Source organism: Meles meles, chromosome 5, assembly GCF_922984935.1.
Source record: "Meles meles chromosome 5, mMelMel3.1 paternal haplotype, whole genome shotgun sequence".
In the NCBI taxonomy this organism is placed as follows: Eukaryota; Metazoa; Chordata; class Mammalia; order Carnivora; family Mustelidae; genus Meles; species Meles meles.
Window position 1 is genome coordinate 150,374,473 of NC_060070.1, and position 26,265 is coordinate 150,400,737.

General features: G+C 46.5%; 1 protein-coding gene across 6 annotated transcripts in view; it reads right to left on the reverse strand.

Annotated features, from left to right (window-relative positions):
- CARMIL1 (capping protein regulator and myosin 1 linker 1) overlaps nucleotides 1-26,265 on the reverse strand; it is a 305,453-nt gene that overhangs the window by 14,551 nt on the left and 264,637 nt on the right. For all 6 annotated transcript variants that reach the window (XM_046004391.1, XM_046004388.1, XM_046004387.1 and 3 more), the window contains 5 exons: nucleotides 21,673-21,739; nucleotides 21,254-21,450; nucleotides 14,343-14,455; nucleotides 6,854-7,283; nucleotides 478-559 (listed from right to left, as the gene is read on the reverse strand). In XM_046004391.1, coding sequence (XP_045860347.1) covers nucleotides 478-559; nucleotides 6,854-7,283; nucleotides 14,343-14,455; nucleotides 21,254-21,450; nucleotides 21,673-21,739 — 889 coding nt within the window. The remainder of the gene's footprint in view (nucleotides 1-477; nucleotides 560-6,853; nucleotides 7,284-14,342; nucleotides 14,456-21,253; nucleotides 21,451-21,672; nucleotides 21,740-26,265) is intronic.

The window sequence follows — 26,265 nt, forward strand, 5'->3', positions numbered from 1 at the left end:
AAAGCCAGGTTTCTGACATGCCATTTATAAGTTACTCTTCAGTTCCCATCAAACATGTCTTACTCTTTTACTATACCCCAAATGTCAGAGGGCCAAGGGATAGTGGATATTCATGCTGAAAGGACATTCTTTCATCTCTAACAAATGGTCCACCTTCCACCTCCTGAGTGTGGCTGATCGGACACATCGGCCACAACCCCGTCTTCCCCCTACTCCTCAGATGCCCACAGTTTTGGAGTTTTTCTCAAAGACATTTTTTCCCTCTGGGAAATTGAAGAAGGTGCCCTACGCCGGCACACAGCTAGCGGGGCGGGGGATGTGGCCCAGGTGGAGGGGGCGTGGCTATCCAGGGGACAGCTGACAACCCATGGCACACAGGGCCCCGTTTTCCTCTCCTTCTAATCTTTCTTCTGTCAATCACGTGTGACTCCTGGAACCAGACAGGAAGTGTTTTTCCTTAGAGGGTGATGGTCTTACCTGCCCCACCTCCATCCAGACGTTCTGTGCTGCCCAAGGCCAGACTGGAGGAATCCTGAGAGACGGCCTCGTTCCCAAGCTTCTGAAAAATTCAAGCACACATTCCCGGGAAAGTGCGTGTTTATTTAAGATGTAAGAAGAACAACAAAGCGGAACATAAATGACAACAAATAATGGCCCCCTTACTACCCTCATACTGACTGTCCCACCTCTCTGTCTCCCTGAGCCACCTTCTGGAACAAAGCTTGAATGAGCAGGTTCTGTTCTGTGTTCACAGTCAGGGCTCTGGGGTCTGGAGAGTGGTTAGTTCCTCAGAATGCTCCCCCAGGATGACAGGTGCGTGGGCTCAGGGGAAGCTAGGAGGCTTGGGGGCAGTTCCTGTTTCCTGTGGGGTTTTTTTGTGGGAATACCTCTACAGGCTCCGCAACCCCTGATGCTCCAGGCAGCGGGGGCATGGACACTCTGCAAGTTGACGGGACCCTCTCCCCAAGTTGAGTTCCCCAAATCAAATTTTAAAAGTAGTGGAAACCTTTTCAACTTAAATGTATAAGAGAGGTAAAAAGGGGCCTATAGCCAGCAGGGTCTTCCCCGCCACTGAGGCAGAACCACAGGACACAAATCTATTGTTTAATCTATTGGCCATGGATGAACAGAATTAAAAAAAAAACCAAACAAACCCAAAATGGGCGCCTGGGTGGCTCAGTGGGTTAAGTGTCTGCCTTCGGCTCAGGTCATGATCTCAGGGTCCTGGGATCGAGTCCCATATCGCGCTCCCTGCTCAGCAGGGAGTCTGCTTCTCCCTCTGCCCTTCCTGCTCAGGCTCTCTCTCGCAAAAATAAAAGACTTAAAAAAGAAAAAGAAAAGACCCCCGAGCTCCAGGCGAAGGGGTCTGTGATAACAAAAAGGGGTGAGGTTAGAGGCCGTTGTCTAGGGGAAGGGGCAGAAACTCGTGAAGCTAGGCCTCCACCTCTTCCTTGTGGTGCAGAAAGCCCACTTAAGAGGGGGCATCTAGATCCAAAAAGTTACCTGAAATGAACCAACTAAGGTTGGCTTAATAAGGCCTAAGTTCGCTGGTGACAAAGACGATCTGCATCTGCCTCCCATTCAAAACCACAGCGTAGCTGGGCAGGTAAACCGGGAAGCTGATGACCTCTGGCCTGTCGCTTCCCGCTGGGGGCACACTTCTGACAAACCTGAGAAGCACCGAGGGGCTGCTGCTTCCCAGCTTCCCACTGTTTGTGATACTCTACGAGGGGTTATCTGAAACTCAGGTGAGAGCTGCCTCATCTACCGCATGCCCGGCCGGCCACGCCAGACCCTGGCCCAGATCGCCCCCCCAACACCAAGGTAGCAGGTGTCCTGGGCTCCCTCAGCACGACCACATTAGCTCCTCCGCGGAAGGCGGCTGAGCAGGTCTCCAAGGGGGAATGTGCCCACAGGTTCCACGGCTAGAATGTGCACATTGTTTGGCGTCACGGAGGAAACGGAATCCCGAGGAAAGAAGCCCGGTTCCAGGTCCCAGGCGAGCCCTCCCAGCCCACGGGGCAGAGAGGCACAAAGTCCCTGCCTGGACCAGTAGGGGGTGCGCGAGCCCTGGAACAGAGCCCCGCCCAGAGGCGGGGCCTAAACAGCGCCCCGCCCAGCACCTCCTGGCCTCCGGAAAGCAGGGCCACGCGCACCTGTGCTCAGACACAGGTAAGAAGGTGTGCTCCTTAAACGCGGCCAGGACGAGGCAGCGACTAGCAAGCCTCCAGCGCACGAACCCAAGGGGACACTGGCTTTCGGGCGTGTGAGCGCTGGGCTCGGCTCCGAAAGCCAGCGCCTCCTCACACTGCACCCCGGGCACCTCGCTTGCCTGCATTTAATATATAATCCGAGGAGTTGTGTTTTCTTTTTCCTTCCCGGCTTTCTGAGGCAGTTAACGGGTATCAAAAACGACCGGGTGGAATAAGGATAAAACACTGTAACGTCCATCGTCCTCGAGTGCCGGCAGCTGAGGAGGTGGCCCCCAAGAAAAGATGGGGGCTCTCTGCATTCAGTACTTGTTACTCGCCTTTGCTAATAAAAGAGAAGTGCCATGTGTTCGTAGTCATGGCTCTTTTCCTTTAAATACGTGTATTAAATGTGAAGAGTGTAAAGAAAATTATTCAAAAGAAGAGTGAAGACACCATCATAAATTTTAGCAACAGTATACTGACCAATGGGGCTTATGCTGCTTTTATAAAGAATACAGTCATTTTAGGGGAAAATATTTTTTATACTAATTTTTTTTAAGTTTGATTGTTTTCAAGACAGCGAGCTCGTGGGACAGAAGGGTCGGAGAGAGAATCTCAAGCAGGATCCCTGCGCAGCGCAGAGCCCAATGGGATCAATCCCATGACCCTGAGATCACGATGTGAGCCAAAATCAAGACTCAGATGCTTAACTGACTGAGCCATCCAGCTGTCCCTTATACTAACTTGTTGAAAATCTTTCCTATTATTTTATTATTCTGATAGAATACTCCTGACCAGTTTGAATTTCCAATTCAGGCATTGTTCCCAGAGCCATTGGCTCACTTCATGTCCCTGTGGCACATTTTGGTAATTCTTACAGTATTTCAAACTCTTTCGTTATTGTTCTATTTGTTAGGGTGATCTGCCATGTTACGGCCGTAAATGTTCTGGGTGCCGTGAACTGTGCCCAAATAAGGCAGTGAATGTCATCGATAAATGTCGTTCATGTTCTGACTGCTCCACCAACCGGCTGTTTCCCCCATCTCTCTCCCTCTGTTCACGTCTCCTCATGTCTCCCTATTTTCTAAGACACAACAATATTGAAACGGGGTCAAGTAATAACCCTACAACGACCTCTAAGTGTTCAAGTTCAGGAAGTGTTACACATCTCCCTTTAAATCAAAACCTAGAAATGACTAAGCTTCGTGAGGAAGGCATGTCGAAAGCCCAGACAGGCTCAAGGCCAAGTCTCTCGTGCCAAGGAGTTTTCCAGCAAAGGAAAAGTTCTCGAAGGAAATGAGAAGTGTTATTCCAGTGAACACATGAATGGTTAAGAAAGCAAAACAGACTTAGGGCTCACGTGGAGACAGTTTGAGCAGTCTGGACAGAAGATCACCCCAGCCACAACGACCCTTAAGTCAAAGCCTCATCCAGAGCAAGGCCCTGACTCTCCAGCTCCATGAAGGCTGAGGGAGGGGAAGACGCTGCAGAAAAAAAGTCTGAAGCTAGCGGTGGGGGTGGGGTGGGGGGGGAGTGTCATGAAGTTGAAGTTCCAGAACAGAAAAACGCGAGGTGAGGCAGCAGGTGCTGACGGAGAAGCTGCAGCAATCTCTTCAGAAGATCGAGCTGAGAGTCAATGAAGGTGGCTACACCGGAAAACAGGAGATCAGTGTAGACGAACAGCCTTCCTTTGGGAGAAGACGCCATCTAGGACTTTCACAGCTGGAGCGGAGAAGTCAGCGCCTACCTTCAAAGCTTCAAAGGACAGGCTGACCTTCTTAGGGCCCAAGGCAGCTGCTGATTTGAAGTTGGAGCCAAAGCTCAGTCCCCATTCCGAAACTCCCAGGGCCCTTAGGAACCGTGCTAAGTCAACTTTGCCTGTGCTCTAGAAATGAATGACCGACAAAGCCTGGAGGACGGCACATCCATCAGAACATGGTTTACTGAATATTTTAGGCCCACTGTTGAGACCTGCTGCTCAGAGTACAAGACTCCTTTCAAAACATTACTGCTCATTGACAATGCACCTGGTCACGCGAGCGCACACTGTGGTTGGCTGTTCTCATGCCTGCTGGCACAGTGTCCATTCCGCAGCCCACGGATCGAGGAGTCCTTTCAACTTTCGAGTCTTACTATGTAAAAAATTCATTTTGTAAGGCTAATGCTGCCGTAGACAGTGCTTCCTCTGGTGGGTCTGGAAGTCAGCCGAAAACCTTCTAGAAAGGATTTGACATTCTAAATGCTATTCAGAACATTTGAGATTTATGGAAGAGGTCAAAACAACATGAACAGACGTGGGAAAATGGTGACTCCCACCCTCATGGAGGACGCGGAAGGGTTCACGACTCCAGGGGAGAAAGTCCCTGCGGCTGTGGTGGAAACAGCAAGAGAGCTGGAAGGGGCCTGAAGAGGGGACAACATGGCTGCCGTCTCGGGATCAGATCTGAACGAATGAGGACGTGCTTCTGACACATGAGCGAAGCACGTGGTTTCTTGAGATGGGATCTACTCCTGGGATTATTGGAACGACAAGAGAGGATTTACATTATAACATAAACTTAGTTGAGAAAGCAGCAGCTGGATTTGAGAGGGTTCACTCCAATACGAAAGCAGTTCTGTGGTGGGTCAAATGCTGTCCAACAGCACTGTGCGCTACAGATTCCCCATCGCTGAAGGGGAGAGTTAATCAATGCGGCCAACCTCACTGTTGTCTCATTTTAAGACACTGCCACAGCCAGCCCCACCTTGGAGCAACCGCCACCCTCACAGGTCAGCAGCCATCAACATGGAGGCAGGATTCCCCCCCACCCCCAGCAAGCGCAGATGATCGTATTTTTTATTGATAAAATAGTTAAAAATTCTAAGGTAGGTACACTGGGTTTTTTAGACACAATGACAGTCACACACTCAACAGACTACAGTATGGTGTAAACGTGATTTTCTATGTACTGGGAAACCCCCAAATCCATTTGACTTGCTTTACTGCGGTATTCCCCTTACTGTGTTGGTGTGGAACTGAACCCGTGACATCTCTGGGGGCCCCTGATGTTGTTCTAAATAGACACAAGATGGCGCTAGGAGCTCATTACTGTAAGCCTTCAACACCTAAGACCCAAACCACAGGAATTTTGTCACTCCAAGTCAATTTATGTATCCAATCCAACACACATGGAAAAAACCCTCCAGCACATCCCATCTTTCTACGAAAAAGCAGCTGTTCATCCGTGAAAACAGTGATAAAATAAACGGCTCGTTAGTGAAAACAGCAGTTCATTGTTGTAAGAAATTCTATAAAATGGATTGAAATTTAAACATTTCCTTGGGCGTCTGACTCCCCAGGGATGTGGTCACAGTGCTTATTCAGAATTCTGACCAGTGAATTAGCAGAATACAGTTAAAGGGTCCCGCCCTCTGCACCCTCCTCAGCCTTCCATAAGGGTCAAGGAGTGAGTTAGGACAGATCTGTCATGAGGAAATTGCTGGGTAACTACTGTGCTAGTAGGAGAACTATGGCAAACAGTTGTAAAGTCATGTGGGATGCAGGATTTAATGAAAAAATAATTAGCTGTTAAGCCATATAAAAACCCTCCACACCCTGGTATGCAATACAGTTTACTAGTAACTTTCTAAGAATCAATGGTTCATTGGGGTGAACCATTTTATTCTCATACTTCAAATAAGACAGATGGGCAATTTTCTTTGGGAAACCCAGTTATGTAGATGAAAAAGACCTCAGAGTCACACGCAAAACCCAAGACTCGGGTTAACATGGGTATGTTGATCTTAGCGATCACAATAAAGTTATAATCTTTCAAGTAGCTGCAAGAGAAAGGAGAGATAATGGAAGAAAAAACACCACAATGTCTACTTTAAAAGATGTTTGAAGGATAAATGATATATTGTCAGATTTTGGGAGGACTTGGCAATTTTGAAATGATCAAGCTTTTCTTGAAGCAATCAACAATATATCTCAATGATCAAGTATTTAATTAATTCTAACAGAACACCTTGACTTTTTTCCCTTTTGACTTTAAAATCTGAAACAGAGCAAGGAATTTTTAGGTTTGGAAAAGGGAACTCTGAGAAAACGGAAAAGGAGATCTATTTCTATATAATTAGAATCTGGTTTCAGTATTTTTTTTTTTTTAGGTTTTTAAAAACTTTTAAGTAATCTCTACACCTGACGTGGGGCTTGAACTCAACAACCATGAGATCAAGAGTTGCATGTTCTACCGATGGAGCCAGCCAGGCGCCCCCACGGTTTCAGTATCTTTATTAGCCTCTGTCCATTGTTTCTGGTTGCACTCAGGTGTCATCTTGGATTCAACCGACTGGTGCTCTCCCCAGCTGTGCGCATTTCCTGGCATGGGGGGGATGGTGTCCCAGGCTCCTGACTCACGCAGGAAGCACCTCGGCAGGTGGTGTGAAAGGCTCTCAGCCAAGGACTTACCTTCAAACGCTGTGGCTCGGAAGAGCAGGCCCTCGCGCTGGAGGGAAAAGCTGGCCATGTCTTTGTCATCTGTGCTCTGGGTTCTTTCGGATAAAGGCTTTTGGTTTTGGATTTGTATAGAACCGAACGGGCTAGCACTGTATCTCTCTCATTAGTGAACACCAAGAGGGGACAAAGCCACACAACCGAGTCAGAAGTGACCCAGCCTCACCTTCTGCGCACAAGCCGCTCTCCTCTCCTGCTTGGCCTTCATCTCTGCCAGCAGGCCGCTGCCCATCACCTGGATCCCGTACCTTCGCCCGCCCTGTGGGCTGTTCTTGCCGTCGCTCCGCTCCACCCTGCCCACGTCCTCCCCGTGACCTTCCTCAAGGGAGTCAGGGGTTTTTAGCTCCTCTGTCCGCTCCGAACTGCCGTTGTGCTCCGCGGGCTTGGCGTCCTTCCTGGGGGTGTCCGTGGCCGGACTTTTGATGACCCCTTTTGGTGAGGACGGTTCGTCTGTCATCAAGACGGTGGGAGGCCGCTCGGATTTGGACCGGGACTTGATTAAGTTGAGAAAGCCGCTCTTCCGAGAGTCTCGCTTTTTCTTTTCATCTCCTCCCTCGCTAAGCTCGTGGGACTCGGAGCCTCTTGCGGATGATCTCCTGGGATTCAAAAGAACAAATACTGTGGGCTTTGCTGTAATTAAAGTTCTAGCCAGAGTCAGTCAAAATACAAACACGGAGCTTGCTGCGGCCGTGGCAGCCGTTCTGAAGCAGTTGAAGAATTTGAGTCTTGCCCTTGGTAAAGAGAAGTGGGGAATGTTGTCACAGTCGCAGGTAAGGAGATGAAGGCACCACCAGCTAAGAAGGAGAACCTGAAGGGGTAGGGGTTTTTGAATCTCAATGCTCAGGTCAGCTGCCTCCCCACTTGTCAGACCTTCCAGCAAAGCTGGCTCCTCACAGACACAGGACGGGGATGGCCTTATTTAGGGTGGCCGACAATGGAAAGGGCCGGCCGTCCCCAGAGCCACCTAAAATCCTTGCGTCACCACTAGATCACATCTGAAATCCCACCGTTGGTGCGCAACTCAACTCAAACATGGGGGTCTTTGCCTCAAGGAACACCACTGAAGGAGGCAACAGGGACGGTGAGCTTCGGCAGAGCGTTGTACAGAAGAGTCAAGTTCAGGAACGAAAGAGAATATTCAGCAATGGGGGAACGGTAGGGGAAAGAGCAAGTCCAGTGGGTCAATGGGAGGTCTCCCTGGTGCTTTAGAGCTGGCAGACTCCGGTCCCGTTAGCTCCTCTGAGTGCCCCATGAAATCATGACCAGAGGTGTGAAGGAAAAAATAAAGGCAAGAGCCGCAGAGCGGAAGAAAGGCAAAACAAGAAGCCAAGAGAAATTCTGACTAAAAACGGACTTAACAGACGTGGAAAGCCGCCCCCTGAAGTGCTGGTGGGGGAGACAAGAGGTGGCAGGTTTGCACGAGGCTCCCGGTGCCTCTGGAAACAGAAGGGAAGCAGGAGCTCTAGAGAGGAAGAGAGCCAGAAGCCCATTCACCAAACCATCAGATCCTCTCCCCAAACCAGAGATCAAAACTGCCCCTATGCGCCCAAGTTTACGCACCGGGCAGGGTGAGGGCCAGCAGCACAGCTGCGGCACACGTGCTATCGTGAGAACAGGGGGTTCAGGTGGAGGCAGCAGACCGCGGCACCCTGGCATAGGGATTTTTTTAGGCTGATTAAGAAAGAGCAGCCATGGGGTGCCTGGGTGGCTCAGTGGGTTAAAGCCTCTGCCTTCGGCTCAGGTCATGATCCCAGGGTCCTGGGATCGAGCCCCACATCGGGCTCTCTGCTCAGCAGGGAGCCTGTTTCCTCCTCTCTCTCTGCCTGCCTCTCTGCCTACTTGTGATCTCTGTTTGTCAAATAAATAAAAAAAATAAAAATCTTTAAAAAAAAAATCTTTAAAAGAAAGAGCAGCCACCGGAGCAGCTCTGAAAACTGAGCAGAAGCTGCCCTTTTGGAAGAGCCATTCATAAGAAAAACCTCCATTTGTAAGGGCGCGTTCTTCTCAGTAGCGGGAAAAGGATAACAATCTCTAGAAATTGGTCAGTGGAGAAGGTATGGACTTAAATCTGCGTAACACCCTTACCACATTTATAGTCCCTTTCCTGGTAACCTCCCCACACTCGTCCCCTGCCCGCCATCCCAACATCTTTCTTGTATTTTTAGCTAAAAATAGTATTTTAAGGTGGTGGCTTGAGCCATTCTGGGGAACTGCTCAGTTTTTCTGGGTCTCTCCCATGTATATAGAGGGTATCCATGTTCTTGAACTTCTGTTTTTCTCCTGTTAATCTGTCTTTTTTTTTTTTTTTTTAAAGATTTTTCCAGGCGCCCCCAATATGCAGGCTTTCTTATGATTATAGGGGAGGAAAAATAATTTTCCCTCTACCCTTCTAGGTTCCTGGGTGAGACACTTTTATAATAAAAGACAGATTAACGGGGCGCCTGGGTGGCTCAGTGGTTTAGGTCGCTGCCTTCGGCTCAGGTCATGATCTCAGGGTCCTGGGATCGAGTCCCACATTGGGCTCTCTGCTCAGCAGGGAGCCTGCTTCCCTCTCTCTCTCTGCCTGCCTCTCTATCTACTTGTGATCTCTCTCTGTCAAATGGATAAATAAAATCTTTAAAAAAAAAAAAAAAGAAAGCCTGCATATTGGGACAAAGATATTCCCAGGCTCTTTCCCTCATTCTGGACCCTAGAATGGGCCAGGTCTACACCCTCCAGGCAGGGGGTCAAATTTCCCAACAAGCTCAAGAGAAAAGACTCAAAGACTTGGACAGTCAGGGAGACTCTCCCCCAACAAAATGGTCCAAGAAGGGTACCCTACACTGAAGTCCACCAGTCAACAAGCTCCACTTTCTGCCAGGTGAACTGGAGACCCTGGGCTCCTGATCCAGCCTGTCCCAAAGATGTCCCGGAATGCTCTTGGCTTCAACATGAAGAATTCAAGGACAGACACGCAACACAGTGGATAAGCAACACAAGTGGGAAAGTTTATTAAACCAAAAGTCCCCACTCAAGGGGCACCTGGCTGGCTCAGTCGGTGCGGCAGGCAACTCTTGATCTCAGGGTTATGAGTTCAAGCCCCACAGAGAGATTACTTAAAACATAAAATCTTTAAAAAAACGAAACAAGGGGCGCCTGGGTGGCTCAGTGGGTTAAAACCTCTGCCTTCGGCTCGGGTCATGATCTCAGGGTCCTGGGATCGAGCCCCACATCGGGCTCTCTGCTCAGCAGGGAGCCTGCTTCCTCCTCTCTCTCTGCCTGCCTCTCTGCCTAGTTGTGATTTCTCTCTGTCAAATAAATAAAATATAAAAAAAAAACAGCAAAAAAACAAAAAGTACACTTATAAGACAGAAGTAGATAAGCTTAAGAGAGAGCGAGCTGTGTGCAGGGGTTTAGGGTTCGACCTTTTACGTGCAGTTGTTAACAAGAGAGTATAATATTCATTATTTGGTGTGGGGAAGCAGGGTTTCCGGTCGTGGCGCCGCCGTCTTGGGCCTGTCTGCGGCGATCCGGCTTCTTGCAGATGCTGCCAGGACGGGCCCCTGACCTTCCCCACAGCCGGCCGAGGCCTCCTCTTTGCTGGCCTCTGGGGATCCCGTTAGAGCCTCACTGCCTCTAAGACACCACCTTCCAAGCTCACTAGTTCTATTTCATTTCAAAGAAAAGAGCAAAATACTGTTGCGCCATCAAACAATCATAACAGGAAAATGTGATAGCAGGAGTATAAAACCCAAGGTTGGAAGTTTTAGTTGAGGAAATCTCCCAGATGGTGAGGAATAGGGGGCAGGTAACAGAAAGAATGAGAAAACAAGAGAGAAAAGAGAAAAACAAAACAAAACAAAAACTAGTGGATTCATAGAGGAAACACGTAAGTTGCATAATGGATGTTTCAAGAAAAAGAATATAGAGCAAAAAGAAGGAAAGACATTATGAAAAAAATAATTCAAGAAAAATTCCAATACCAAAGCACACGAATTTTCCAGTTGAAATGGCTCATTAGTGCCTAGCAAATGGATTCGAAACAAAACAAAACAACACAAAACAAAACCTACCCAGAGCCAATCATCATAAATTTCTGGGAACAAAGAGAAAATCCCAAAGGCTTCCAGAAAAGAGTAAACACAAAAACAAGTAAGAAAGGATCCGGGCTCATGACGACAACAGATTTGTTCGGGCCAAGGCCAGGCTGCCTCAAGATGGGCTGCTTTGGGATGAAGATTATTTTGAGTGAGAAAGTCATCAAAATCCAGTCGATTCAGGAAAAGCTCCTTCCATCTCCCTCGACAGCCTAAAAGAATTTAGACAGAGGAGCTGGTCCAGGGAAAGGGCTGTCGGCCTCGAGAACTACACTGTGCCACGAACCAGGAGTGGTAGACGGGGGAGGACCCTAGCAAGGCCTGTTGGATCAAGGTCCTCTGTGTCCCACTATCTGAGTGGCCCAGCAGACGTCTGTGTACCAAACATTCACTCTCCAGAGAACTGATTCCTTCGTTGACGTCCCAGGACCCTGTCCCCTTCTCTTTAGCTCAAAACGACATATACGCCTCCTGTGGCCTGACCGTCTTTGGCATTTCCCCTCCGTGAGGCTTCCCTGTACATACACTATGATATTTGATTCTCTCCTGTTAATCTTTCTTTTGTCAATTTGATTCTTAGTCCGGCTAGAAGGATCTTGAAGAGGACAGGGTATCCTTGCTCTCTGACATACAGATTCTAACAGTAACACTAGAAGCTAGAAGAGAATGGGACCAGGTTTTGAAAATTCTTCCATAAGATGGATTCAATCTAGAATTCTTTTTTTTTATTATTTTTTTTTTTAAAATTTATTTGACACACACAGAGAGAGAGAGAGAGAGATCACAAGTAGGCAGAGAGGCAGACAGAGAGAGAGAGGGGAAGAAGGCTCCCCGCTGAGCAGAGAGCCTGATACGGGGCTCGATCCCAGAACCCTGAGATCATGACCTGAGCCGAAGGCAGAGGCTTTAACCCACTGAGCCACCCAGGTGCCCCTCAATCTAGAATTCTGTATGTAGTCACACTCTTGATCAAAATGAAAGACGGATCTAAGAGTCTCCCAAGGTCCCCTTCTCAGGAGACAACCAGAAGAGGCCATCCACCAAAACGAGGGAGTCAGGAAAGGAAGAAGACAGAGGCCAAAGGAAACAGGAAAAGGACACAGGTATGTGGCAAAGGGAAGCCCCCAGCAGACCAAGATGGGAGGTGGCAGGGGACAGCAGGAACTGCTCCCAGATGCCACACAGAGCTGGTCAGGCTTCAGTGAAGGAAGTGTGTCTGTCTGTCCCAGGAAATGACACGGAGAGTACTTGAACAAATGCAGAGGAGGTTTATACCTTTCGTGGAGACGTATGGGAATGGCAGAGACAGGACCACGGAAAAGTCAGCAAACGCAAAGGGGATGATTATTAACTGCAGGGATCATAAAAACTACAAAGGAAAGCAGCCCCAAAGATGGTGTAACTCAGCTGTGCATATGCACATGGGGGAGAGAGAGAGAGAGAGAGTGTGTTTGTGAGTGTGTGTGTGTGTGTGTGTGTGTGTATGTGTGTGGTGGGCAGTCGGGTCCAGGGTATCAGAGCTTAATTGTCATCCTCTACAGTGAGGTGCTAACAGTCGTGCTTGCTACCTAAAATTGAAAAACAGCAAATAGCAAAATATGTCATTAAAAAATATGGAAGCACAAATAAAAAATAAGCAGCGAAAGGCACAGGAATTATTTGCCTCTGGGGAATAGGGAGTGGGGAAAGAAACGATGGAGTTCCTTTTTTTTTTTCTTTCTTTTTGGGGAGAGCCTTGTAGAACATCTGGTATTTTAAACGAAGAGCGTTTCTAACTTTGCTTTGCAAACGTTCTTCATACAGCTTGCAGATTCTACCCGTGCCTAGCCCTTTACATATCAAACTGACAGTCTGTTTTTATACAACAAAAAGACATACAAAAAAACTGAAACTTCTAGTAGATTCCATCATTTGATGAAAATTGATCTCTGCTTCTACTTGTGCAATGCAACATACTCCCAAAGCAGTATCTTTGTAGAAAGTAGATTTTATACCTTCTAAAAACATGCCTAACTTTCCTCCATAGCCCATCACAGAAGGAGGCATCATAAGGATGCAGGAAATCACACAGGGGCAGGTGTGAACGGCTCAGATCAGGCGTGCGTACACCTCTCCACCAACCACATATCACCTTCTGAAGTCTGGGAGGCAGTGAGCCTGCAACCATGCCTGGGGTTTGTAGGGATAGAGGGCGAGACAGTCCGAATTCATCCCACCAACTGTGACCGAAGGCAGACTGTATGTTACAGGCTGGGTCAGACACCCAAGTTACAACAAACAGGAAGGCCTGGGGGACGCTTCCGAAGAACAGGCATTCTCTGGGGATGGATGACATGAGAGCCCATCCTGAAAAAGGACTCTCCCACTTTGTTCTGTTTGGATTGGCACGTCGGGACTGCCTGAGTCTTTTACACTGAGAATGCATCCGTCCATTCCTCGTACCGTAAAAAAATTTAAAACAGAAGAAACGCTCAGAGGATTGTGTGCGCTCTAACAGATGGGTGCAGGGGATTAAAAAAAAAAAAAAAAAAAGCTTTGAGTCAGTGGCAGAGAAAGAGCAATTAATCTGGAGGGTGGGGACAGAGCCATCCCGAGACAGCTTCAGAGAGTGAATGACACCGAGGTTGGTTCGATAAGAAGGGAGCCGGGAATCTTCTCCTAGGGAGGCCACAATTCAAGGCCAGGGTCAAGAAGACAAATAAGCAGGTCCTGAAGCTTCTAATGTGCAGTCAGCTCTACTGGCAAGGACATAAAAACTCCACTCATTCCCACCTCACCATCCACCCACGGACTGGCCCAGTGTCTTCCCTCCCTGTGCAGGCCTGCCCACCCCGCCAGCCTCGGCTTCCCGCTGTGGGTGCGAGGCGCTCCTGAACTGGGTGTCTCCAGGGGAAGAATACGTCACAGAAACAAGTCCATGGTAAGAGTGTGTCTGGGACAGTGTCTGGGGACAGGGCTGGGGGTTAAAGGACTCAGAATGAATCCCGCTTACGGCTGGAAGCGTTCCGGGTTAAACCGCTGTCAGCAGAAGTTCCGAAAAGGCCTGTCTTATAAGGAAACAGCACTCAAGAATAAGAAAATGAGACAACTTCCTTGGACACTGCCTGTTGAAGCCCCCCATACACCCCATACATGCTGAGCCAGGAGAGTTTAGAAATAAGTGATAGCAGTTGCCCAAGTTCACCACCCAGACACAGAATCCTCCGGACGCTGGGGGTAAAGACCTTAAAGAAAGCCCGCGTGTTCTGTGGGCTATTTTAGAACAGTACGACAGTTCTCCAACTAGAGCATGCCTCCGTTTACCCTGGAAGGGTTAGAAAAGTACAGACTGCTGGGCCCCACATCCAGAGTCTCGGATTCAGTGCGTCTGGGGTGGAGGCCTGAGAATCTGCCTTTCTAGTAAGTTCCCGGTGGACAGTGAGATTGCTGGCCCCGAGATTACGTTTTGCAAACCATCAGAAGAGTCAATCCCACACAATATAAATAAGATAAACAAGCCCCGACACAGTGAGTTTAATGGCAACTTAGTAATTTAAATGTGCATTAAGAAGTATTATTAGGGAAGGACTCTGAACTCACTTGGAATCCATTCTGGTCACCTTCTTGGTGAAAAATTCATCCACACCTTCGTCCACTCTTCCCATAAGGCCGTTCTGTTCACCGTCTTGGGGGACGACGCTGGCGGCGCAGACCTGCAAGTCGAACACGGGGAACGGTCATTCAGGCCGCGTCACTTGTCAAACATCGCAGTCCTGCTCCAGGCACGGCGATGAGGGCCGCGGGAAGGACGAGACCGGCTAAGGGCCCTGACGGTCTACAGGAGGGCAAGTCCTGCGTCGAACTGTGTTGGGGGCAGGAACAAAAGCGAGGCGTGCACTATTAAGGCACAGTTTCCTGCGGCTGGCTGTCCCAAGCAGCTCGTCCTCCCAGGCGGCAAGGCGCCTGGTGCCCCTAGAGGCGGAGACAGTCATTGCAGGCACTGGTAAGGGAAGAGAAAATGCACAGGGGAGAGGAAACAGGGCTAGGTTCTGAGACTGGAGAGCACTCGGTGGCCAGGGGCCAGTAATGTGCAGGTGGGATTAATGGCTCAGTAAAAACCCTGGCGGATACTAACATGGGCCACTGCAACCAACCCCCCACTTCCTGTCTTTCTGGTGGGAAAGTGTCTGTCTTTTCTGATTTCTAGGTGTGAATACTTTCTTGTATGAACCAAATACCATAATTCTACCTCCTTGCCCCTGACTGCTAGCTATGGCAAATGATATAATTCCAGTCAGTGAGATTTAAGGCAAAACTGCTAGGGGCTCATGAGCGGGTTTTCCTGCAGAGGAAGGAATGTATGTTTTCCTGCATGGTTATAAGCGGGAGGACGTGATGTTGGAGCCACAGCAGCCCCGTGGGGTTCAAGAGAAGGCAAGCCGGAGGACAAAAGCCAACAAGTCTTGGACGACAGAGGAGAAGGGCAGAAAGGGCAGAAAACACCTGAGTGTTTGTGCTTTGCTGCTGAATAAACCACTCTTTGATCCCGAGAATTCTGGATTTCTTGGCAGGTGAGAAAAAGCATACATTTCTTACTATTTAAGTCATGTTTAGTTGTGTATCGCTTGTTACCTCTACCCAATGAATACTTCCCAATTAATGACACAAGGACCTATGGTGAATAGTCTTGAATCTTATGCTGAAGAGTGTGGAATTTACTTTGCAGGTGATAGGGAAACCACAAAAGAAGGGCATGACCAAATCTGAACTCTGTTCAGATAATTCTAGGACAGCATGAAGGGCATACTGGAGAAGCCTGGGAATGTATGTGGGCGATTCTGTTCAGGAACACGAAAGAAAGATTTCTGGAAGAGTTTAGTCTAATCTGGAGGAGATGAGGAACAAATTAAGAGCTTGAGAACTGAGAATACAAAGAAAGGAGGTGCCTCAGATAAGATCGAAGTTTCTAGGCTAGGTGAATGGGAGCCTTGTTCTAGGGAACATAGTTCAAAGACCAGATTTGGGGCAAGAAATGATGAGTCCAATTTCTGATGAGCATTTGAGGTGCTGTGGGAAACCCAGGGTCAGGCACCCAGCAGACACTTGAAAGCTTGAGTCTCAGGAGAGAAGGTATAAGGAAATCATTTATCAAGTCAGCATTTCTCCTTGAATGGACAACTCACAGTGAGTGAGCTTTACCACCTGTCTGACTTGGGTCTGCAATGGCGTATTAAGTTAATATTTCCCACCAATAGGTTGTGGGCCCTTGAGAAAGAGGGCATAGGTTGCCCATTCCTTTGGGCACAAGAACAGATTCTCCTGTGGTTGAGATAGCTGGTCTGAATGACTTGCCACAGTGTGGTGGGGAAGAGGCTCTCTGTAATCTTGATTTACAAGTGTCAGGTTGCCTCTGGGGGAATCTGGCTCCTGTCCGTGTCTGCATACATACTGCTTAACGAAAGAGCCAATCACGTGCTTTAAGCAATCATCCACTTCACTCACTGGGAAATCTCCATTATGAAAATGAGCTGCGTGTCTGAGTGCATGTTTGTGAAATGCTGAAAAGCGAGCAGATGACAGATCACAGACTAAAGAACTCCCAAGAAATGCGAATAACAGTGATATATCTCATCTGAATGGGCTTTCTACTGGAGCAAGGCTTTCCTACGTAGAATAGAGCCGAGAATCAGCAAAGTTCTCTAATTCAATTAGGGAGCGAAAGCAGCTCTGAGTCACTTTTACCAGAGAAGATAAAGCAGCACAGAACTTGCTTGTGTTAGCATTTCTCCTTCTGTGAAATAATGGAGACTGGGATTTCTCTGGTAATGATGGCGCCCCGTGTGTGCTCAATGCTTGATCGTTCACACAAGTGTCTCGCATGCTATGATTTCATGTTCCCATCTACTCTTTGCACTGAAAAGGAAAGATTAGTTTCATCTTAGTTTTGTTTTTTTTTTTTTTAAAGTTTTTTATTTATTTATTTGACAGAGAGCGAGATCACAAGTAGGCAGAGAGGCAGGCAGAGGAGAGGAGGAAGCAGGCTCCCTGCGGAGCAGAGAGCCCGATGCGGGGCTCGATCCCAGGACCCTGAGATCATGACCCGAGCCGAAGGCAGCGGCCTAATCCACTGAGCCACCCAGGCGCCCCTCATCTTAGTTTTTGATTAGTCACAGATCAAACAGTGGCTCAGAGAGTGGGAGGCACCCACACGGGTCCCCTGATTGAAGGACGAGAAGGATTATGAGCCCAGGACATACGGTCCTAACACGGGGCTTCCTTCCGATGGACCCATGACTCCCTTCAGAGGCTCCCTCTCAAATTCTTCTCACTTTGAGAGGGGGAAAAAAAAACCCACAATTTTTTACTAGCATAAATTTCTCCTTTAAGCCCTTTCCTTTCTTCTTGCTTTGAAACAGAATGCAGAGCGAGCACAAAAGGTTCTCAGAGGTCAGGGAGAACTTCAATGGGTTTCAGAGATGGAAGCAGACAGGGCTCAACAAATCAGTCCGCTTTTCTGCATGACGGGCCAGCTTTCAGGGCTGGACGGACCTTGAGGTTGATCCCTCCCAGTCTAACCCTGTCATTTTAGAGATAAAGATGCTGAGAGCAGAGAGGTAATGGAAGTCCAGAGTCGCTGGGAGATCCTCAGTGACATGTGGTTTAAGATGCATCCGTTAGAACTGGAAGGGGGAGGTGTCAGCAGCTTGTATGGAAAGCAGCAGAAACACTGAACACAAGAATGAAACCGTTTGTCAGAACAGTTCAAGGCTAAACACACATGCCGTTTCAGCTCAATTGCTAGCAAAAGGAAAGGAAGGGACACAGAAACATCAGAAGTTCCCCGAATCCCATTGGACTTTGGTCTTTCTGTCAAGGAGCATACATTTCAGATTAAAAAGTACAGACAGCATCATTACTGGAAGGGGAGAGCAGAAATCCTATCCCTGAGCCGGCAGAATGGACGCGTCTGCATGCAAAGAAAGGCTTTTGCAAAGAAAACAGGACATCGGAGTGGCTGTTGCGGTATCTGACACATCGAAAAGGTCGATTTTGCACTTTGGTGTATGAACACATGCTAAGAGGATAATTTGCGAACGCTGAGAAGATGAGCCAGTGATCATGAGGACTAATGACAATGCAGACCACCCTCCGGCAGGCTTATGAACATGAGCTCGCCGAGGAAACACTGTGGGTGGTGCACCTGGTTTCCGACGAGGCAGCTGCCAAACCTCGCCTAATGTCTCCAGAGGCCGCATGGAGAGAGATGGGCAGGGAAGAAGGACAATTAGTATATTATTAGTAACTCTGAACACATACACCCAAACAGTGCTAATGAGCGAGCAGAATGATCATGGAATCTTACACGCATACATTACAGTAAGAATCACAGAGAAGAGAGAGCGAAGGAATCAAGTCAGGAAACATGTAACCGAAAGGATGTAAAATGAAGGAAATATAATAAAGGGACAAAAATTAATGAATTTGAGAGGACGAAAAAACCAAAGCTGATTCTTCCAGGAGGGAAAAAAAAGGAAAAGAGTAATAAGAGAGACAACCTTGTAAAATGAGGAGAGAGGCCAGCAGATCAGAAAGGGGAAAAATGGGACACAGCTATGGTTCTGAAGATTAAAAAGTTCTAAGTGAACAATTATACTAAGTGGATGGCATCCTAGAAAAACACTGATGGCCAAGGTAGTCTCAGGAAGAATTAGGTAATCTGATTAGATCTGCAGCAAAAGAAAGCAAATCCCTAGAAGAGGAATCTATGTATAGGCATCACCGGCACAACACGACACATCATCCCAGATGGTTTCCCAGGGGAGGGGCAGAAAATCTCCACTGGATACAGACAGTTCCAGAGAAGAGGAAAGGAGAGCTTCCGAACTAATTTATGAAGATAGTATAATTCTGAAACCCAAAGTAGAGGGATGGTCTAGATAAGAATAAGAAAAACTATAGGTCTCTCTTATTTATGCACATAGATTTAAAAAATCCCCCCAAAATGGTAAACAAAGCCCAATAATATATTTATTTATTTAAAAAGATTTTATTTCTTTATTTGACAGAGAGAGAGATCACAAGTAGGTAGAGAGGCAGGCAGAGAGAGAGGAGGAAGCAGGCTCCCTGCGGAGCAGAGAGCCCGATGCGGGGCTCGATCCCAGGACCCTGAGATCATGACCCGAGCCGAAGGCAGCGGCCCAATCCACTGAGCCACCCAGGCGCCCCCCAACAATATATTTAAACAAGCAAGGATATACACCTGAAAGTAGTAAAACACAGTATGTTAATTATACTAGAATTAAAAAAAATAATCAAGGGTATCACGATTATTATCAAGAGTGTAACCTTTAGGAAGGTCCATTATTGTGATACACCACAACAGCAAAACAAAAGAGAAAAATCATTAATTTCCAGAAAAATAAATGATTAATTTCCAGAAATACTGAAGGAAGAAGCCAATCAAAATTAAACCATCATTCGCTGAAAAAAAATTAGCAAACTAGGAAGGAAACTTTCTCAACTGAGTAAGGAACAGCAGAAACTGCTACATGCCTACCCAGTCTTGGCATCAAATCCTGACTTATTTGGCGTAGCCATCAGACCAAGTGAAACACATTATCTTCTCAGATGCTCTTACACCTGGGGCTGGAAATATGGCTCATTTCTGGACAGTGAGATGTAGGAGCAAGTATACTAGGACTTCTGGGTAAGCTCACATTTCCCGACACATGTGCCCCTTTTTCCTCTGTCTGCAATACACTTATAAATACAGAAGACTACAGGTCTTGCTTGAGAGTGACCACTACCAGTTACCAAGATGACACAGCTTGAAAAAAGTGAATACGTGCACTCTCACAACTTCTACTCATCACAGTACTGGAAGACCTAGCCATAGCAATCAGACAAGAAAAAGAAATATTTTCACTAAACATGACACTACGTATAGAAAAAAACCCAGAAGACTCCATCAAAAAACTACCGGTACTAATAAGTGAATTCACAGGATCTTTAATTAATATGCAGAAAAACATTGCATTTATATACAGGAATAATAAAGTAGCAAAAAGAGAAATTAAAGAAAGAGTCCCATTTATAATTGCAATAAAAAGAATAAAATACCTAGGAATAAACTTAGCCAATGAGGCGAAAGACCTGTACTCTGAAAACTACAAAACGTTGAGGAAAGAAACTGAAGATGACACAAAAAAATGGAACAATATGGAAAGATATTCTGTGCTCACGGATTGAAAAAACAAATATTGTTAAAATGCCCATACTATCCAAGAGCAATCTTCAGACTTAATGCAGTACCTATCAAAATAGCATTTTTCACAGAATGAGATTAAATAACCCTAAAATTTAAATGGAATCAGAAAAGACGTAGAGAGCCAAAGCATCTTCAAAAAGAACAACAAAACTGGAGGTATCACATACCCAGATTTCAAGCGATACCACAAAGCCGTAGGGATCAGAACAGTAAGGTACTGGCACAAAAACAGACATGTAGATCACTGAAACAGAATAGATAGCTCAGAAATAAACCCATGATTATATGGCCAATTAATCTTTAACAAAGGACACAAAAAAATGCGAAAAAGACAATTTCTTCTTGACAAATGGTGTTGGGAAAACTGGACAGCTACATGCAAAAGAATGAAACTAGACCTCTTTCTTATATCATACATACAAGTGAACTCAAAATGCATTAAGAACCTGAATGTGAAAGTAGAAACTACAAAAATCCATAAATCCAAGGATAATAAACCACATTCTTTCCTACACGGAGCTTACAGACAGAGCGTGCTCAGAGAACACTATGGCGAGAGCTATAAAAACAGCTAGAACAGCTATGAGCAGCAGGCATTGGAGGAGCCGAGGCCTTCGTGGAGGGTTGTTCAGGCTGTGCACTGTGCACAACCAGTTTGTGAAAATGACCTCCCCTGAAGTCATGTAAACACAGACCTACGGGAGGACAGAGGTAGAGACAGGGACGGCTTCCTGGAATGCTGAGACAAGTGGAGATCTGAAAGATTAAGTGGTTATCAGCCTAGGAAGCGTGTGGGGTGCAGAGGGCAAGTGATGAGAAAGTGGCTACAGCTCTGGAGGACTGACACCCAGGCTGGGAAGAAGCAGTGTCAGGGATGACAAGGAGGAAGGTGGACAGCAGATCAGGGTCGGCAGTGGGGACCTGGTGTTCAGGGTCAACTGTGATGCTCTGTGGGGGACAAGGGCTATGAGAGGAAGACAGATTTGCAGAGAGAGAGGCTCCCAGTTCTGAATGTGTGGATCCCGAGGGGCTCTGGGACACTGAAGTCCAGGAGGCAGGTGAACACTTGAACCCAGAGCGGAGCAGACACATCAGAAGTCAACAAGTGGCAACCACGGGCTCTGACAAACAACACAATTGGAGGCCTTGCATCCATGCGGGGCCAGGTGCCTGGGCCAATCTCCAGCCTCCCCCCTGGAAGGGAAAGGGCGAGGGGGAGAAGGGGCCTCTCCCGGCCACCTACCGCCGCCTGGGTGGGCTGCTGCTTCTTATTCCGTTTTGGCCTTAACTTGGTAAAGTGCTCCAGCTTCTTCCCCTCCTCGGAAGGCAGCTCGGAGATCAGCCCGGAGCTCCGCTTCTCTGGTCGGAAGGACGGGAAAGGCGGGTCTTCGATGTGAATGGGCACCTCCTCCAGCGCCTTATCCAGATCAAACTCCATCTCTGAGATAAAGCAGAGCCCTGGGCTGACGCTTACTGCAGATGGATGCGCAATACACAATTCCTCAAAGGGGCTCTAAGTGTATCATGGAACAGCAAGTGCGCTCCTGGCCCCCATCTGTTCATACAGAGCATCCCTGGGAGGCATCCCTGAGGTGGTCAGAGGTCCCTGCCGGGGGTGTGTCACCATCCCAGGGAAACGGCGGGCATTCATTAATAACTCACCGAAGGCTCTGGAAACGGGTCGCAGCATCCGGCTATGGATACTCTTCCTTTTGGATTTAGGAGTCATCTAGCAATGAAATAAAGAAAGCACTTAGGTACTCACAGAAAACTTGCCTTTCGAACTTCAGAAACCTTTCTGGGGGGGGGGGTGCAGAAACATCTGGGATCAAATGTTACACTCAGTATTTGTTTCCCTTCTTTCGAGGATGGTTGGTCACATCTGACAGCCTGTCTGGAAAGACTGAGCCCACACATTTCTCAGTGTTTACAGTGCTCTCAACCCAGACAGCCCCCTGCTTGCTTCTTGCCTCCAGCTACCTTCAGTTACATTCTATCAGTTGCATTCTATGTATATGAAGATTTACATTCATCAGTTACATTCTGTTTATATGGAGGAAAGGAACAATGAATGATACAGAATGTAATTCCAAGCTATACATGAGGATATTAAAATGGATATAAAAAAAAACAGATTAAAAGATTGTAAACACCAGGTGCTAACAACTGAAACTGCCAACTATTCACTGTTCGCTAACACCTGCACATCAGGGATGTAAGGCAACACCCAACTCTTCCTCCCTTTAAGGGTTTAAGCACTTGTAACTGTTTTTTTCATACTTCTGCCACCAAGATTTTGAGGTTTACATTATGGGAAAAGGCTAATTAGGAAGAAACTGCTATGACTTAGGAGTCTGTACCTGCTGTCACTTCCCGGGAAGAGTCTTTCATCCTGTTAGTCTTTTAAAAATGAGACCAAACCGCAAACCACCAAACATCTTAAGCATTGGTGCCAATCTTGATGACGCAAAGCCAAATCTAAGGCGGGGGGGGGGGGTATTAGCTCACACCCCAACCGTGAAAGTCGGGAGGTGGCCTTGGTTGTCATCCAGAGAAACGAATTTGAAGGAAGAAGCTGAGTCACAGAGATGACAAGGGCTCGCACTGGAGACGGCCTTAGGAGCAGCACCAGGGACAGAGCCATCGTGAGGATGGCCCAGCATCCCTCAGAACCGTCCCCTTCCTAATGGATATACAGATGAATGGATCTGCAGGATGTTTTAATTGGTCGGATACTGGAAACTAGTATTTGTCTAAACTAAGAGACAAGACAACTTACTTAGTAGTCTTTCATTTAATAGGGGGTCATGTAAGGCTTTCTCAAAAATATCCACACACATGACAAACTCTTTGGTTCAAGGAATGAATTGGTTCACACTGATTTTTAAAGCAAACTACTTCACAGTTCTTACAATTTTACTCCAGATTTAACAACAGTTAAATCTTTGCTATTATTTGCTATTGAGAGAAAAGGGAGAGAAAAGATGAGCAATTGCATTTAAATTCAGGCTGGTCTTCCGGAGATACGTAGTAAAAACCTGATTTGGTTCTTTCAAGGTTTTGTTAAAGGCAGACGATCTAAGGACTACCTATCTGTAAAGCAACAGGTCTTGCGGGTTCAGTAAAAATGGCGTCAACTTAATGCAACTGGAAAGGGACGCAGCTTCCAGGTTGTTCTCCCCACAAAATGGCCCTGCCATCCACTGAACAAGATAGTGGACCAACTGGTCTCTTCACAGGTGAAACTTCTAAAAATAATTGATGTTCAGGAGACACAAACTACGTTTAATGAAAACGTCTTTAGTATTCCATCCCCTTTGTGCACAACCATGACGGGTAAAAGGCGCAAGCAGCAGCTGGGGATATAATTTCCGGCCAATTCATTCAGACAGCCACAAATAAATAAGAAAGAGCTTTAAAAATGCCTGGAATGAAGATGCCTTCCAACATTTTTTCCTGAGACTCTGGATTAGATTTTATAGAAAGAGTGTTCATGGGCAAAAATATAATCTAGCTCAAGTTTCCCTACATAACCTTTATAAAAGAGACCAAATGTGTGACCATTATGACGTTTCAAATACATGACAATTTTAAATAAATGAAGCAGAATGTGCATATTTACTTACATATAAAAGAATGCATGGACTACGTAACATTTATAAATAATATGAAAATATATATAGAAAGAGACATTTACAAACTGATGTCCATCTGTAACTAGGACATTCAGCTCAACCTGATTTCCCAGACACACTGAGGACTGTAGGAAATCATCAGGATATTTGATGGCAGACATCAACCAAAGGGGAACTTTCATCCTGTTTAAGTATAAGTATGGCTTAAGTATAACAATGGGGGGAGGGGAGTAAATTTTATTTCACTCCTATTTTTCTTTCCTTTCTTTTGAAATTTTTCTTCCTTAACAGTTTTAGAGGAAAAAACTGAACTTGCTCACTCTTTACTGGCTTACTCCTATGATCCCACTACATATAAATCTAAAGCAAGAGGAAATATAACAATGAACTACGATTATCTACCAAAGTATATATTTAGGAACAAATATTCTATGTTTCTCCAGAAATCTGGTTTAGATGCACTCTGGCCAAGCCCTTCTCACACCTGTTGATCAGATGAGTTGCAACCTGGGCGGGGGGGGGGGGGGGGGGGGCGGGCGCAAATCTAGCTTTACCAGCCTCTTCAGAGCTTTAATCTCCTATCAAAATAAAGGGCTAATTTTCCCAGACTGTTTCCTAGTCTTCATTTCCTGCCCTGGACATTTGTCAACGAGTATTCACTGATAGGAGAGATCACAAAGTGCCCCTCAGATAAAGAGGGTCAGAGCCCGAAGAGGAGGTACACACACCAAAGGACGCTTCACAAATCAATTCATGGCGAACTATTATTTTAGGCTTAGACAAAATTACTTGAAAAATGCATTTTGTAATAAATTATTTTCAATATTCACGTACTTGGGAAAGAAGAGGAACAGTGTGTTAAACCCTTTAAAAAGTAACTTCAGAAGGAAAACCCATGCGTAAGACTTCTCATCCCAACATCACCATGGTCGACTGCAGACAAAAGGCAGGGCCCTATTCTCTAGGAATCAAAAGCAACCCAATGTCTACATTGCTCAGAAATCTCACTCATTTCATTTGGTTTTTATAATGGAATTGAGATGATCTGTATGTCATTCAAGTGGTAGGACTACTTTAACAACTTTTGTTGGAGTCTGACGAACAACACAACATTTGTTTCCTGTTAAACTCACTTTTAACACGTAATTCCTAGACACATTTTTTTTAAGCAAGAGTGAAATTGTTTCTATTGCCACAAAAATAGGATGGAGAAGCTGCCTTGTTCATTTTATCAAGTTCATGCAAAGAAAAATAATACTCTCGCTTTGGGCTCAAGAATCCCTAATTTTCTTTTCCCTGAGGTTAAAACAAACAAAGAACAAAACAAAAACACAGTTGGTTAAAAAAAAAACAGCTGGGAAATGAATCGGAAAAATTCTTCTGATATAAGAAGCAAATCATGATGCCAACTTTCTACATCCCTGGGAAGCAAGAATCAGGAAAAATATTTGGTTTTTTTTTTTTAACACAAAGGGAAAAACCACTTCTCCCCTCTTGAAGGCTGGTACACTCTTCATCAACATTCTGCTGGGTTTCAGGCAGAGCTACGATCTTTTCAATTCACTGCCTGTTTTGCTAGCTGAACCAGCTTGTAAAATGCAACCTTGTCTCGAGATTGCTGCCGGTTTCACGCAGGATCTGCAGTCGGATGACGACACTCAGTCTCTGGGGAGACCAGCCGGGCAGCGCAGAAGCAGACGGAGCACGAGAATGCAAACCAGAACAGCCAGAAACTGCAGAGCCACTGAGAAATACTTACACTTGTACAGCAGAGAGTCTCCATGCAGCAAAAAGGAAGGAAAAAAAGATGAATGGGAGAGAGATAAAGCAACAGCATTACAAGAAAAAGGGAAGGAGGGACACGGTTGGTTCACAAACAAACAGAGAAGCCCTATAAAAAGCTTTCACAGCAAATAAGGCAAGAATGAGGCCACAGTTATTGGCTTAATGCGTCCATTCTAGCTCTGGGTAAGCAGCCGCACATTTGCACAGTTACAGCTTGAAAACGGCAGAAACTCTGAGAGACATGACCTTTTTTGTTACATGCGCACAGAATGCCACCTACAAACCCCAGAAGGTAGGGACCCCATTTGGGGAATGGAGATATCATCAGCTCCAAAGGCGCATGGTAGACAGAACACTGGACAGACATAGGGAAACTCCATGCAAGTTTTGGTTCTTGCGCCAAACTGCTAGACCCAGAAACAACATGGGGATGGGGTGTCTCCAGGCACGTAGAAACATCCCTTCTGGGGATCCTTCTCTATCATCTGATGCTCCCCACCGTGCTTTAGGATGAAGGAGCTTTGCATCCTCTCTCCCCCTCAGTCACCAAAGCTTTTCAGGAATGGAGCTGACGACAGGTTCTAGAAAGCTCCCTACCCACAGTGTTATCAATGGTGATAATCCTGGATGCCTTATATATGACATTCAGTCTCAACTAAACAATTTTTTAAACCCCACTGATCACCAGCAGTTGTTAGGTCATCTTCTTAATGCTGCAAATTTGTAAGAATTTTTAAAAGCAACCAAGACACAAGTCCAGTTACAGAACGTCAGGCTTTGTGAAAGCAAATACTTGGCGGGGGAAGGGGGCCAAGGGAGTCTTTTCAAAATTTCC